This window comes from Molossus molossus, unplaced genomic scaffold (genome assembly GCF_014108415.1).
Source record: "Molossus molossus isolate mMolMol1 unplaced genomic scaffold, mMolMol1.p scaffold_m16_p_1, whole genome shotgun sequence".
Taxonomy (NCBI): domain Eukaryota; kingdom Metazoa; phylum Chordata; class Mammalia; order Chiroptera; family Molossidae; genus Molossus; species Molossus molossus.
In genome coordinates, this window is record NW_023425344.1 from 85,566,078 (window position 1) to 85,577,860 (window position 11,783).

Sequence of the window (11,783 nt, forward strand, 5' to 3'; positions counted from 1 at the left end):
TACAAACCTATCACTGTGGATGTCAGTTACACAAACACTCTTTCTGCTAAGGATAGAGTTAAAGAGCAAGAAGGCAGAAGTGTGTGGTTAGGGGTGAAGGAGAGAGAGGCTGCCTTCCGGTTAAAGTGTTTTGGGTCTCAGACACATTAAAAACAGCTGTTGGGTATTAAAAACCAAAGACTGCAACTCCCTTTGGTTGAACCTTAAACAAAAAAATTTGACATAGCCTTGTGGTTAAAACTGAAAAGCTTCTGGAATTGTGCAAACTGCAGAATATCTGCAAGAAAATGTGCCTAAAATAAATGTCCTAAAATGTAAAAGAATAAAGAAAAACAACAGATAACAGGGCAAAGTAACTGCTTCCTGACCACACCCCTCTCCTCTACTCTACACTCACCAACATTTATTCTGGCCACAAGTCTTTCCTAAACAATGAATAGCTAGCTGTTCATTCTACTGACCTCAAAATTTTAATACCTACACTAGCAAGAAATACCCTCCACTGTCTATCAAAATTTCAAAATGATTAATATAGGGGGAATCAAAAGCTGGAGAGAAATGCTAAAGGTAGAAAATGCTGGTTGAAAGAGGAAAAGAAGCTTAATTTTCAGTATTAGCAGGGATCATCTATAAATACCAATAGATTCTTATTATATTGACTTTAAAAATTGTTTTGAAAGAAGTAGGTGAACTATGGAATAAATCCCACAAATTCTTATTAATCATTAACTGTGTGCACAGCTGAAAAGTGTAAGATTATTTTGGTGGCTATTTTCTATTGTTTAACAAGTCAGAGAGTATAATCTAAATTGGTCAGAAAGATTATTTGTTGTTCTAAAAAGCCTATCAACAGAAATCTTCAATCATTCCTCATCTAAAACATACTCTCCATTCCCCCTTCATAAAAAAAACCAACAAAATATCCCAACTATAAAAGAAATATCTGGTATGTTTACATGTTCAGTTCAACAAATATAAAGTCTCTTACAAATTTTAAAACTCAGAGAAGCATTTATTTGGGGTGGTCTCTAAATATTCAACTATATTCGCTTTTATTCATTCACGTTTTAGGTAGGAGATTCATATTTACTACATGGGCCTCTGGATCATTAAATATTGTAAAAGTCTTTTAAAATAAAATGTGAAATTGCTATTTCCTATAATCACCATCACAAGATCTCCAAGGTCACCATATTAGCCACAACATGAAAATAAGAAAAGTATTCCCTATTTGAAAGGTCAAGTATCTTTTTGAAATTTTTTGGAAAAAGAATTACAATAACTTCTACATCACAGTGCCCAATAACAGTTATATTTCACATACTCATCATTTCAACAATTGCGTACTGTGGATTATCAAGATAAACTCAAATACCCTGTGAGTACAAGCTATTCCGCTCTGCTATTGTGGTGAATCTTCTCCTCCCCAGATTCTGTGCACTGAGGGATTAATGACAGTACTTTCCCCAGATGTCTGTGACTAATTTTTTTTTTTTTTCACTTAGTGGAAGTACTGGGCTAATAAGGCAAAAATCCTAGGTTCCTTTTTACAATCAGAATCTGACTCTGAAGAGGGCCAGGTAGACTGAAACTCTGATCTCCAAGACCCAGACATACATGCTTGTCATTGACTTTTAGGTGGTAGTGGGAGAGTGAGACCCAGTGAAGGTGAATATATTGATGGAACAGTAAACATCAATCCCCATCGCCGTAGGGCAGGTTCTCAGGGAGCACATCTCATGTTTACATGCTACACAAGTTACCCTTCAGATACTCTCTTAATGCAGATGAGGTTTCCAATTCCCAGCAAGAAAAATAATGTCAACTAACAAGTCTGGAATTCTTCACAGTGCTATACATTTGCATGCAGTTCTAATGTCACTGCATTTTTGGAACATTGCAAGTGAACTGAACCACAAGATAAAAAGGGCAATTTTCACAGGGTTATCTTCAAGTGATACTTTCCCAACAATTGACAATAAAGTAAAAATAGCTCATCCCAACTGATTTTAAAGAAACAATAGCTAATACAATAAAAGGAGGACATCATTGTAGAAGTTGAAGTAACATTCTGAATGTTTAGCTACCAATGAGCCAAAGTAGTTCTGATTCTACATAGCTTAGACAGTGAAAGGTAGATAATACTTAGCTACCTGAAAGAGTAAATCCATTTTTCCTCTCATCAGCACAGAAAACATAATACTCATAAAATTATAAGTCTGTTGACTTAACTCCACTTGATTTCATGACAGTTGGTGATCTGTTATTTATTCATCTTAAACAATAAGCCAGAAGCTAAAATTCCAAATGCAAGACATCAAAGCGCTCTTCTAAGGCCGCCATTCCTCATAACAGGTCTTATTTAGCAACGACTGGTCATATATAATGAAAGCATCTCCAATGTGTTTTTAAAAAATACAAATTAATTTGCTCTTCTGAAAATAATTTGCAACATCAGCATGTTACTCACTGTTCTCGGAATGGGTGGAGAGAGAGATCCATTTGACATGTATGGGTCATTATTCATATTTGGCATCATTATGTACCCGGAATAACTCGAGTAGGAGGGTCCCTTGTTGTAGAGGCCTCCGTCTGGATGCTTTCCTGAGAGAATCCAAGGAACAATGGATGATGCACTGGCTTCCTTTTTATATCACTGCTTTTTATCTGAAAATCAACTAGTTCTATGACAAATCAGACCTTACATAAAAGAGTTGTTTACAAAGTATGGTAACTGAATTATTATGCTCTATTTTAGATTGACAGTATTTATTCTCTTAAATAAAATTAGCAGGGAACCAGATGTTTTAAAAACATGTGGTTCAATTTACTTCCACTACTGACTGGTGTTTTTACAAAATAAGTGTTTTCCATCTAATTTAATTTGTTCTAATACTAACAAACTGGACTGAGAAATAAGAGACACATGAAAGAACACACACAAACCTAAAGCTGCAATATAAATAATATTAGGCCATCTAGTCACTCACACATATATATATTTATACACTTAAAAGTTACACTCCACCTTATAGCAAACTTGAAAATCCGACCTGTGCTTCAAGATTTCTAGAATATTTCTAGATTTTTAATGAGGGAGAGAGTTGTAACTAGTATATGGGCAACTACCCAAATTTATGAAGGATTAACTCCAGGAGACTTAATTTTATGTGCTACACTTACATCATTTTGCCAAAGTAATTTGCGTGTGTTCAGTATATACATTTCTTCTCTTTAATCTGTGTAACTACTTTGTATCTCAGAAGGGAAGCCTGATATTATAGGTCTCTTCCCTTCTTCTCTGGGTTGACATGTTGTATGTAAAAACACTTCGTTCTGGTCAGGCCAATTGTAAATTATTAAAGGAAAACAGAAAAGCCGACTGTCCAACAAGGAAACCCTACAGAGTCCTTGATTCTTTTAAAGTCACATGGAGTTCTCCTTAAATCTAAAAAAATATATACAATTTTTAAAGTTATGAGCAAGAATCAGAAATGGGGAGGAAGTATCTCGTTTCATATGCATAGTTCCCAATTTTACGAATAAAGTTTTTAACTTTTACAAGTTATATTCTGCTTTACTGAACCATATTTAGTCTGTGCTTTCTCTGCCTGCCCTCTCACTGTAAATAAAAACAGCAATTTAACAAAATAAAATCCATTTGAAACTATTCATGTTGGAAAATAAATTGGTTTAGACTGTCACTCTTTGTAGCAATTGAGGAAAAAAATGCTAAAGATCTGACATTAGAACTTCAGGGGAAAATGAGGAAAATTCATTATTTCCTCTTCCACAAAGAATCTGGAAGCCAAATGAAATCCAAAGCCCCTTGCCTCATTCAAAGACAGTTTTAAAATTACATAAATATACATTAGAGATAAGCATTAAGTTTCCTGGGTTTTCCTTTCCATTTTGTTAAAATAGTGGACACAGTCTTATCACATCTGATCCCAGTTTTATTGAACTCAAATTAGCAAAATGTACCTACATTCACAAATTGCATTTGTTAAATGATAAACTTGAGAGAAGTAGAATTAAGTCTTACCGTCATCAGGGTGTTCTCTGGCCTTGTCATGGTAGGACTCCTGCGAGGTTTGTGCTTGTCTGGCCACCTAACAGAATGAATCCCCACCCCCAAAAGAAAGAAAATCACCTTAGAGTTTGTGAAAATACTGATTTAAGTGTGTGTCCACTGGTAACTGAAAGGAGGCAGCTTAGGTGCAACTCAATCACCTGTTTTATTAATCTAAGAGGTGAAGGCTAGGGTTGAGCATTGGGAAATCTTTTTCTTTCCAACGTGTATTTCTGAATCATTGTATATACCCAGAACTAGAAAAAGCATAAATAAAAGGAAAAACAATAATAATATAGTAAATTTGGGAAAGACCCACATGCTGTTCCGACTGCTGTTTGCTAAAATCCATCACTGTTGCTCAGATGCCTAATATGATAGGAGTTTGAGTTCAAGGAAAGGGTTGATTGTTTTGATAGCTTCAACCACTGTTCACTTCAATCAGAGCTGATTAAAAGTGTGCTGAAATATCACTTTGCAGCTGAAAATGACATTTTAAATAAGAACAAGTCAACCACTCACAGAAGGGGGCTTGAGGCCATTGTCCCAAGCCAGTCTCAGCAGGAGGCTCCACTCCTTATAACCTACCATGGCTGACTGAGTGCAACCTTGCAAGAGAAAAAGTGAACTACTCTGTGGTTAAAGAAAGGAAAATTTGAGAGTCTGGTTATAGACATCTAAAAGGTAGCCCAGCTAATATCAGTTCTGGTAACCACCATCCACCCAGGCTCAACCACGTGCAAATCAGTGGTATTACCTTCACCATCTTTCTTGGGGCTGCCCCATGCCCATTTACCACCATGACAAACATTGACAGAGCCCTAACTTCCCAAAGCAGAAACATGCAGAAAATGTGAAATGCTGGCAAATTTATTTGTGGAATAAGGAAGGACAGCAAAATGGGTAGGAAGAAATAGAGGCCCCTCTACAAATATGAGAGTTTAGCCTGAGTGTCTGGGATGTTATTTGGTTCTTTGGACATGTATTTGCCCCCCAATACCATTTAATTGGGGTTGGATGCACCCTACATTCCACCACCACGTCCCTCTCAAATTGGCATAAGGGGATGAAAGATTCAGAAGGTAAAAAAACACCTTTATATGTTCTCCTTAGAACCCAGGTTCCCCCGGCCTCCCAAAATGAGTACTCACCCCTGCCATTGGGATAAAGAAGGTAACTCTGAGGTGTTCTTAAACTCGTTGTTTAAAACCCAAAATGCCCCCGCCCCCAAAACCACACGCTTTCTTTCTGGGGGCAGAAGGATGCCATTTAAGGGAAAAGGGTATACCCTCCAAGTTTCTTTGGAGGGAAAAATCGTTGGTGAAATCATCTGAGTGTCAGAACTTTTCTACCGGATTTCCTCCAAAGCGTTTCCCAGCTGTTGAACTAGGGTGGCCAGTGCAGTGTCGGGTGTCAGGGTCCATCCGCCCACCCCACCCCCCATCTGAGCTCTCACGCCGCCTGAAATAGCCCTTCCGCGGGGTCCCTGCTCGCGGCTTTCTCCCGCCGGCACCCACGTGTCTCTATTTACTCTACTAGAGTTACCAGCGCTATCGCCAGCCACCGGCCAGGAGATCTGATAAAGTGCTTTCCACCCTCTCCTGAGTGGGTGCCCTGGCTTCCGCCGCATCTCCACTCTGACTCGCCTGTCTTCTGTGTAGATTTAAGGCCTGATCCGGGGCCCAAAGTGACCCCAAATATAAGTTTTGTTTTTGTTTGTTTTTTTAAGTGATGGAGGTTGGAGAAAACTGGGATTGCGGAAAGTTCAGCGCTCCTGTGGCTCGGGGAAGTAGGCCCGGGGCTGGGACTCCGGCTGCCGCAGGGACCCTCTGGCGCGCGCCCCCTCGGCCCGCCAGCTCCTCGCGAGCCCAGCTCAGCGGCGGTTGGGCCGGCCCCTCCTGTCCCCGGCCCACGCCCGCCTCCCCTTCCTCTCCGCCTGTGGCTCTGCTCGTCTCTCTACCTGTGCCTCTGGTGGTTTAACGCACTTTTGCAGAGATATCTACCGAGATAGCGGGTGCACTTTGTTTTCCGTCCTACGGAAGAACTCAGTTCAGACATCGCTTTGAAGCATCGCACCTTTTCAGTGCCAATGAAAAGTCCGAAGGCCACACGTTGTGTGTTAAAGGCCAACTTCTCCCACAAACCAACAGTTTAGCCACCGAACCCCAAACGGCTCCACTTGAAATAAGTTTACCTGCACAGCCCTCCACCTTCCATCCGACACAGGAGCGCACGCATACACACACAAAGGAAGAATGCAGACCAGAGGCTCGTCCACCACCTCAGCAAACGAAGAACCTACGAGGGACGGTCGCCAGGGCTGCCCAGCGCCTTCCCTGCCTCCCTCGCTCTCCACTCTATCCCAGGACCCGCCACGCCTCTCGGCGCTAGGGCAGCGGCTCCCTCACCTCGTGTCCGTTGCTGGCTGGGATGATTTCGGACTCGTTCACCAAGGACGACTTGATGTCGGCTAAATCGCCTTCCTCTTCGGGGTGACTGATCTCGGCGAAGATCTTCTCCTTCTGGGGATCGCCCTCGTCCTTGAAGGGGATCATCTCGTCCGTAGCGCAGAGTTCCGGGTCCCCCCCGCCGCCGCCTGCCCCGGAGAGTTGGGGCATCCCGACCACTCTGTAATCTCCGCTGTGCAGGGGGAGCACCCGAGGCGACAGCAGGAAGAAAGGGAGTCAACGAAAGTGGGAGGGGATAGAATTGGAAGGATGCGAGAGGTAAGAGTGTGGACGGAAGCGGGGCCAGCGAGCGAGGGGCCGGCGGCCCGCAGGAGGAGCAGCTGCGGCGGCGCCCGAGCACCGGCTGCCGCCCGCGCCTTCCCGCTCCGCTGAGACCGACGACGGTGCCCGCTCCGGAGGCTGAAGGGCACCGGGCTGCGAGGGCCGACGCAGCCGGCGCCTCTGGGGACCGCGGCGCGGCGCGGCGTGGCGCGTTCTAGGCTCCGCTGCTCCCGCGGCCACCCCACGCCTCCAGCAGACCCGCGCTGAGTACTCCGGCTCTGGAAGAGGCACAACTCTCCAAAGTCCAGGGCAGGGTCCGTCGGGCGGGTGTCTACGCAAACCTCTCCACCCTAGCTTCCCCGGATGCCGAGTTTGGAGTTGGTTTTCCGAGGAAAGAGGAGAGCTGGGGAGAAAGGATCCGTTTGCCCCAGCGGAGAGGTGCAAGGAGAATCAAAAGATAATGAAATGTCCACTTCCTGGAAGGTTAAAAAAATAAAAATAAAGAGACGCCCAGTTGGAGATGTCCGCTTTAGAGCTTCTTATTTCCTTCCCTTTCGCTTCGGCTTTCCTTCTCCAGGCGCGTCTAATCTGCTGGAGGAGGAGGAGAAGGTGGGGGCGGAGGATGAGGGGAAGAGAAAGAGAAGTTTGCCAAGAATAAAGTTTGTGCGGGCGAGCTCAGGGAGTCGGCAGTGGAGGGCACGGCGGGGTCTCGGAGAGTCACAGCAGGGGCCTCGAACCCAAAGGCTTCTGCCCGGAGCTGGAGCCGACACACACACGCAGAGCCCGACCCCTCTTTGTTCCCGGCTCGAATTTCTCAGCCTGGCTCGCTGGCTGTCTCGCTCGCCGCTCTCCACGCCTCCTCCGGGCCGCTCTGTCAAAGCAAAAAGCTGCACCCCTCGAGTTCTCCCGGCCAAGGGGCGGGGGACGCCCCGAGCTTGGCCGCGTGCGGGGCTTCGGGCTCGTCCTGGCTCTCCGGCCCAAATGCGCGCAGCCTGGGTCCCTCCTCCGCGCCCTGCCCCGCAGGTGAGCGGCTGCGCCACCCCACCGCTTCTCCTCCTCCCGCGCCTGGCCGGCGCTGAAAAGCTACCCATTTGCGTCGCTTCTCCTCCCCCTCCCTTCCCCCGCCTCCAGCTCTCCTTGGCTGCCCGCTGGGGGGGAGGAGAGGGACCGCGAATTGGAGGTGGTGATTGAGGACTTTTTTTTCCCCCTTTTCCCAGAGCTTGTAGGACGAGTCCTAGTTTTGGGGTGTGTGTGTGTGCGTGTGTGTGTTTGAGCGCGCGCTCCAGGAGGAAAGGATCAGGCAATTTGGCGAGGGAAGGAGGGACCCGGCGCTTCTTGTAACCTACTGAGAGGCACGCTTTGCCCGCGTGAAATTGACAAGAAACTGCCCGAATGGTTTAACTTCATCATCTAAGTATCTCTTGTCTCCCCCCGCCACCCCTTCCTCTGCCAGTCTCACCCCCACCTCCTTTCCGCCTCCCTTTCAACCGCCCTTGCTCTGGCAGGGGCAGGAAGATGAAAGAGAAGCCGCCGCAGCTGTGATCGACACCACATTGATAGATGCTCTGACCCAGCGGATGAGGCGGGAATCGGGACAGAGAAAAGGAAAATATAACAGACATTGCTCAACTAATAAGAGAATGGAGACAAGGAAGAGAGTTGCGGCTTTCCTAAATATAATGTGGAAGGTCAAGGGAGCACATACTAGCAAAAATGAAATCTCCGGGTTTACGGAGAATAATAGGACAAGGAAGAACAAACTGAAGAGGATCTTAATGATCGTTTTTTAAACAGGATGTCTTCCATTACAGCCTCACTACGCGATGTACGTAGAGAGTATGCTGGGTCTCTCCTGGATTTTTGGAGATACACACCACAAAGTGCGGGAACCCCATAGAGGATGAAAACAACCCAAGGAGAAGGAAGGGAAGGCAGAAGGACCCAAGAGAGAGAGGCCAGTAGAGCGAGAAAGGATCGGGAAGTCTTTGGCACCTCTGCCTGCCTGCTCAAAGAGACCCTTGAAGATGCAAATCCGAATTCAACCTCAAAAATTCTCCAGCCTCCACCGACTCTTTGATGCATTTTATACAAGGACAGGACTTGAGATGTTTTGTGAAAGTTACAGTATAAGTGAAGCTGAAGTTTGAAAACACATTACATGTTGTTCCTTGGCTCTCAAACCCCTTCAGTTAAAAATCCAGGCAAAATTATTATACCCAATACAGTAGCCATCTGTAAAACCTCAGAACAGTAAACAAGGGGCAGGAAGAAATGTGTTTCCATCTCCCTTAAATTGAAAACAAGGAAAGCACTACAGAATCAGACTTTAGCTCTGTGATACATGGTCAAGCAAAGATCCCTCTTCTTTTCCTCAGGAGGGAATTGCATGCTGCTGGACACTGATAAGTAAAGACCTTAACAATGCTCTAAATGAGCATCTCAAACCTCACCTACTGATAACTACTTCCTAGAGATGGGAATTTTCTAGGAAGCAATTTTTAAAAACTATAATTTAAAGAGTTCAGTGGGTCACATAGAGCATGGCCAGTAGTACACATAACTTCTTTCTGAGAGGATTGAGGCTGGTGAAGGGAGCCAGAAAGAGTAAAGCATTAAATCTACTTTACGTAGCTGACTGTGCTACGCCTTAGAAAAGAAAAATAAAAAGAATATTCTTCTGCAATGTGTCTATAAGGCAATACTGTAAAGGTTGGAAAGAAATCAACTTTATTTTTTGGTTGGTGGCCATATGTAATTTTCCTTGAGGTTATGCACCAGTGAGAGTGTAATGTCCTAGAGATGTGAACATGTAGCTATGTTAGACATTTATACCCTCTATTCTAAAAGAAATATGGGGAAACAAAGTCAAAAGTCCTCCCATAAATGCGCCAATTTACCGACAGGAAAAGAACTGGAAAATGCAGTTTCACCAAGGCAGCCAGAGTAGAAGTTCCTTCATCAAACTCAAGGAGGGGGAGGGGACCACACAGCGTGGCCAGAAAGTAGTTTCTGGAAGGCAGAGATTAAATGAGGACTCCCACATCCCCCGTTTAAGTGTTGCAACTCATTCGAATCCCATTTTCTCCTTCATGTTAATTATCTGGACTCCCTGAGTCCTTTGGAGCTCAACTCCAGGTGTCCTGGAGATCAGGCGCTTGAGATGGGAATTTTTGTAACAATAACTAGTGGTAACTGTTTACTAGAAGGGCCGAGAGTACGTGTCTGCCTTTAGTACTTGGCCATAACTCTCTCTTTTGGAAACATTGTTTCCAACGAAATCCCCCAACGCCAGGCTCTGTTTGCGTGATTGTTTTTCCTCCCCGTGGCGTGCGGGGTGTTGGCTGACTGTCCTTAGCGTTGCAGTAAATGTTCTTTAAAGGAGCTTTACTAGAAAACAATTCACCCAAGTTTTTTAAAGCTTTGTCTGGGAAGGAGGTTGACATTTCCACATGAAGTCTGTCTCTCCGGGTAAAGGGGGGAACCAAGAGAGGCTAAGTAACTCTGGGAAGACATAATTCCTCCTAACAGGTTCGGTGAAGATCCAGGCAAAGGCATTTCTGTCGCCTGGAGGTCTCCTCTAACTCCTGTGGGGGCTGCTATTAACATATGCAGCTGCCTCTTAGGGTGCGTGGTCCTGGACCTGGTGGGTGCGGCGCGGGAGAAACTCCGCCGCTCGCCGCCCCCTTCCCTCGGATGTAGAGGCGGGTTGTTCGTGTGAACTGGAGCGGACGACTGGAGGTTGGCTGTTGCAGGTTCACTCCTTCAGGATGTGGGTTTCAGGGGGCGTTTTGATGTGATTTAATTCCGACCGTGAAACAATTGCTAGGGGCTGGCTGGATTGCTGTTGGTTTTTCCCCTCTTGGTGGCTTTGGTTGGTTGGGGTTTAGTTTGAGAGCGAACAGTGACTTGTTTTATATCAACACTTCCTTCTGCGCCGGGCACCGCTGGCCGGGCTGCGCGTGGGGGGCGAGGCGCCCACCCCGCGCCGGAACAGAGGCGCGGGGAGCGGAGACGGGCCCCGCAGCTTACGGAGCAAACCGGGTACAGCCCCCCGCGGGTGCCTGCAGGGGAGCTGGGAGAATGACCCACACCCACACCGGAGTCCCCTCCCCCCGGCGATTTTGCTGCCAAGTGGAGTCAGCTACAGACACTCAAGTAGTCCTTAATTACAGGGAGGAGAGAAAAAGCGCGGTGCCCTTCAGAGCCCTCTCCGCCCCCTCGGTCCTAACCCTCCTCCCTAGCTCCGGGTCTTCCCCTTTGTGTGGCCTGGACGCGCTCCCAGCTACAACTTTGGTGGGATCCCAAAGGAAGGGGGTGGCGGGGGCCTGCGGAAGAGGATGCTCGAAGGGAAGCGAGGGTGAAGGACTAGAGAAACGAAGAATGTGATTACAGAGACGGAACTCCGGCACCCTTGATTTTCCACTGCGGCCTCACCAGAGACGAAGAGCTGTGTGCATCTTCAGTTTAACGGACTAAGGGGAAAGGGAGAGGGGAGGGCAAGGGAAATGGCAGTTTGTGTCCCAGGGGTTCTTCCGCCTCCCCTTGCCTCCTCCTAAAACAAACAAACTCAACGCCCCACCCGCAGGGGTAACACTGAGCTCGTGGGACCGTAAAACTGTCCTTCCCTAATCCGGCCGCCTGCGGACACCCGGCTTCCGCGGGGCCAGCGCTGCCCGGCGGGGTGCGCCCACGGAGCCCACGCCCCCCGCGCCAGCCCTCGGGTGGCTTCTACCCCCGCGCTGGTGCGGATGCGGGACGAGCGCAGCGTCCGCGTCTCTCTGGGTCGGGGCCCCAGGAGCGCTAGTCTAGGGGCCAGGTCCTCCCATGGCCGATGACGGAGGGCCACGTCCCACTCCACTATCTGTGGGCTCGGCCAGCAGCCCCTCTGCTAACCGGGAGGCAAGAGCTCAAGTACCGAGGCCGCCAACAGGGAGAGGAGTCCAACGGGGGGGTCGCCGACTGGGATGAGGGGCTGCGGGCTC

General features: G+C 47.1%; 1 protein-coding gene across 5 annotated transcripts in view; it reads right to left on the reverse strand.

Moving 5' to 3' along the window:
* The window catches only part of LEF1 (lymphoid enhancer binding factor 1), a 118,970-nt gene extending 111,116 nt beyond the window's left edge, over positions 1 to 7,854 (reverse strand). For 2 of the 5 annotated variants that reach the window (XM_036272768.1, XM_036272734.1), the window contains exons 1-3: positions 6,481 to 6,811; positions 4,046 to 4,112; positions 2,471 to 2,604 (exon numbers count right to left, since the gene is read on the reverse strand). In XM_036272768.1, the coding sequence (XP_036128661.1) occupies positions 2,471 to 2,604; positions 4,046 to 4,112; positions 6,481 to 6,690 (411 nt within the window). In that variant the 5' untranslated portion in view covers positions 6,691 to 6,811. Of the gene's footprint in view, positions 1 to 2,470; positions 2,605 to 4,045; positions 4,113 to 5,223; positions 5,901 to 6,480 lie in introns of those variants that run through there. The other 3 variants (XM_036272759.1, XM_036272749.1, XM_036272741.1) reach the window with 2 other exon arrangements.
* Between the last annotated feature and the right edge of the window lie 3,929 nt (positions 7,855 to 11,783).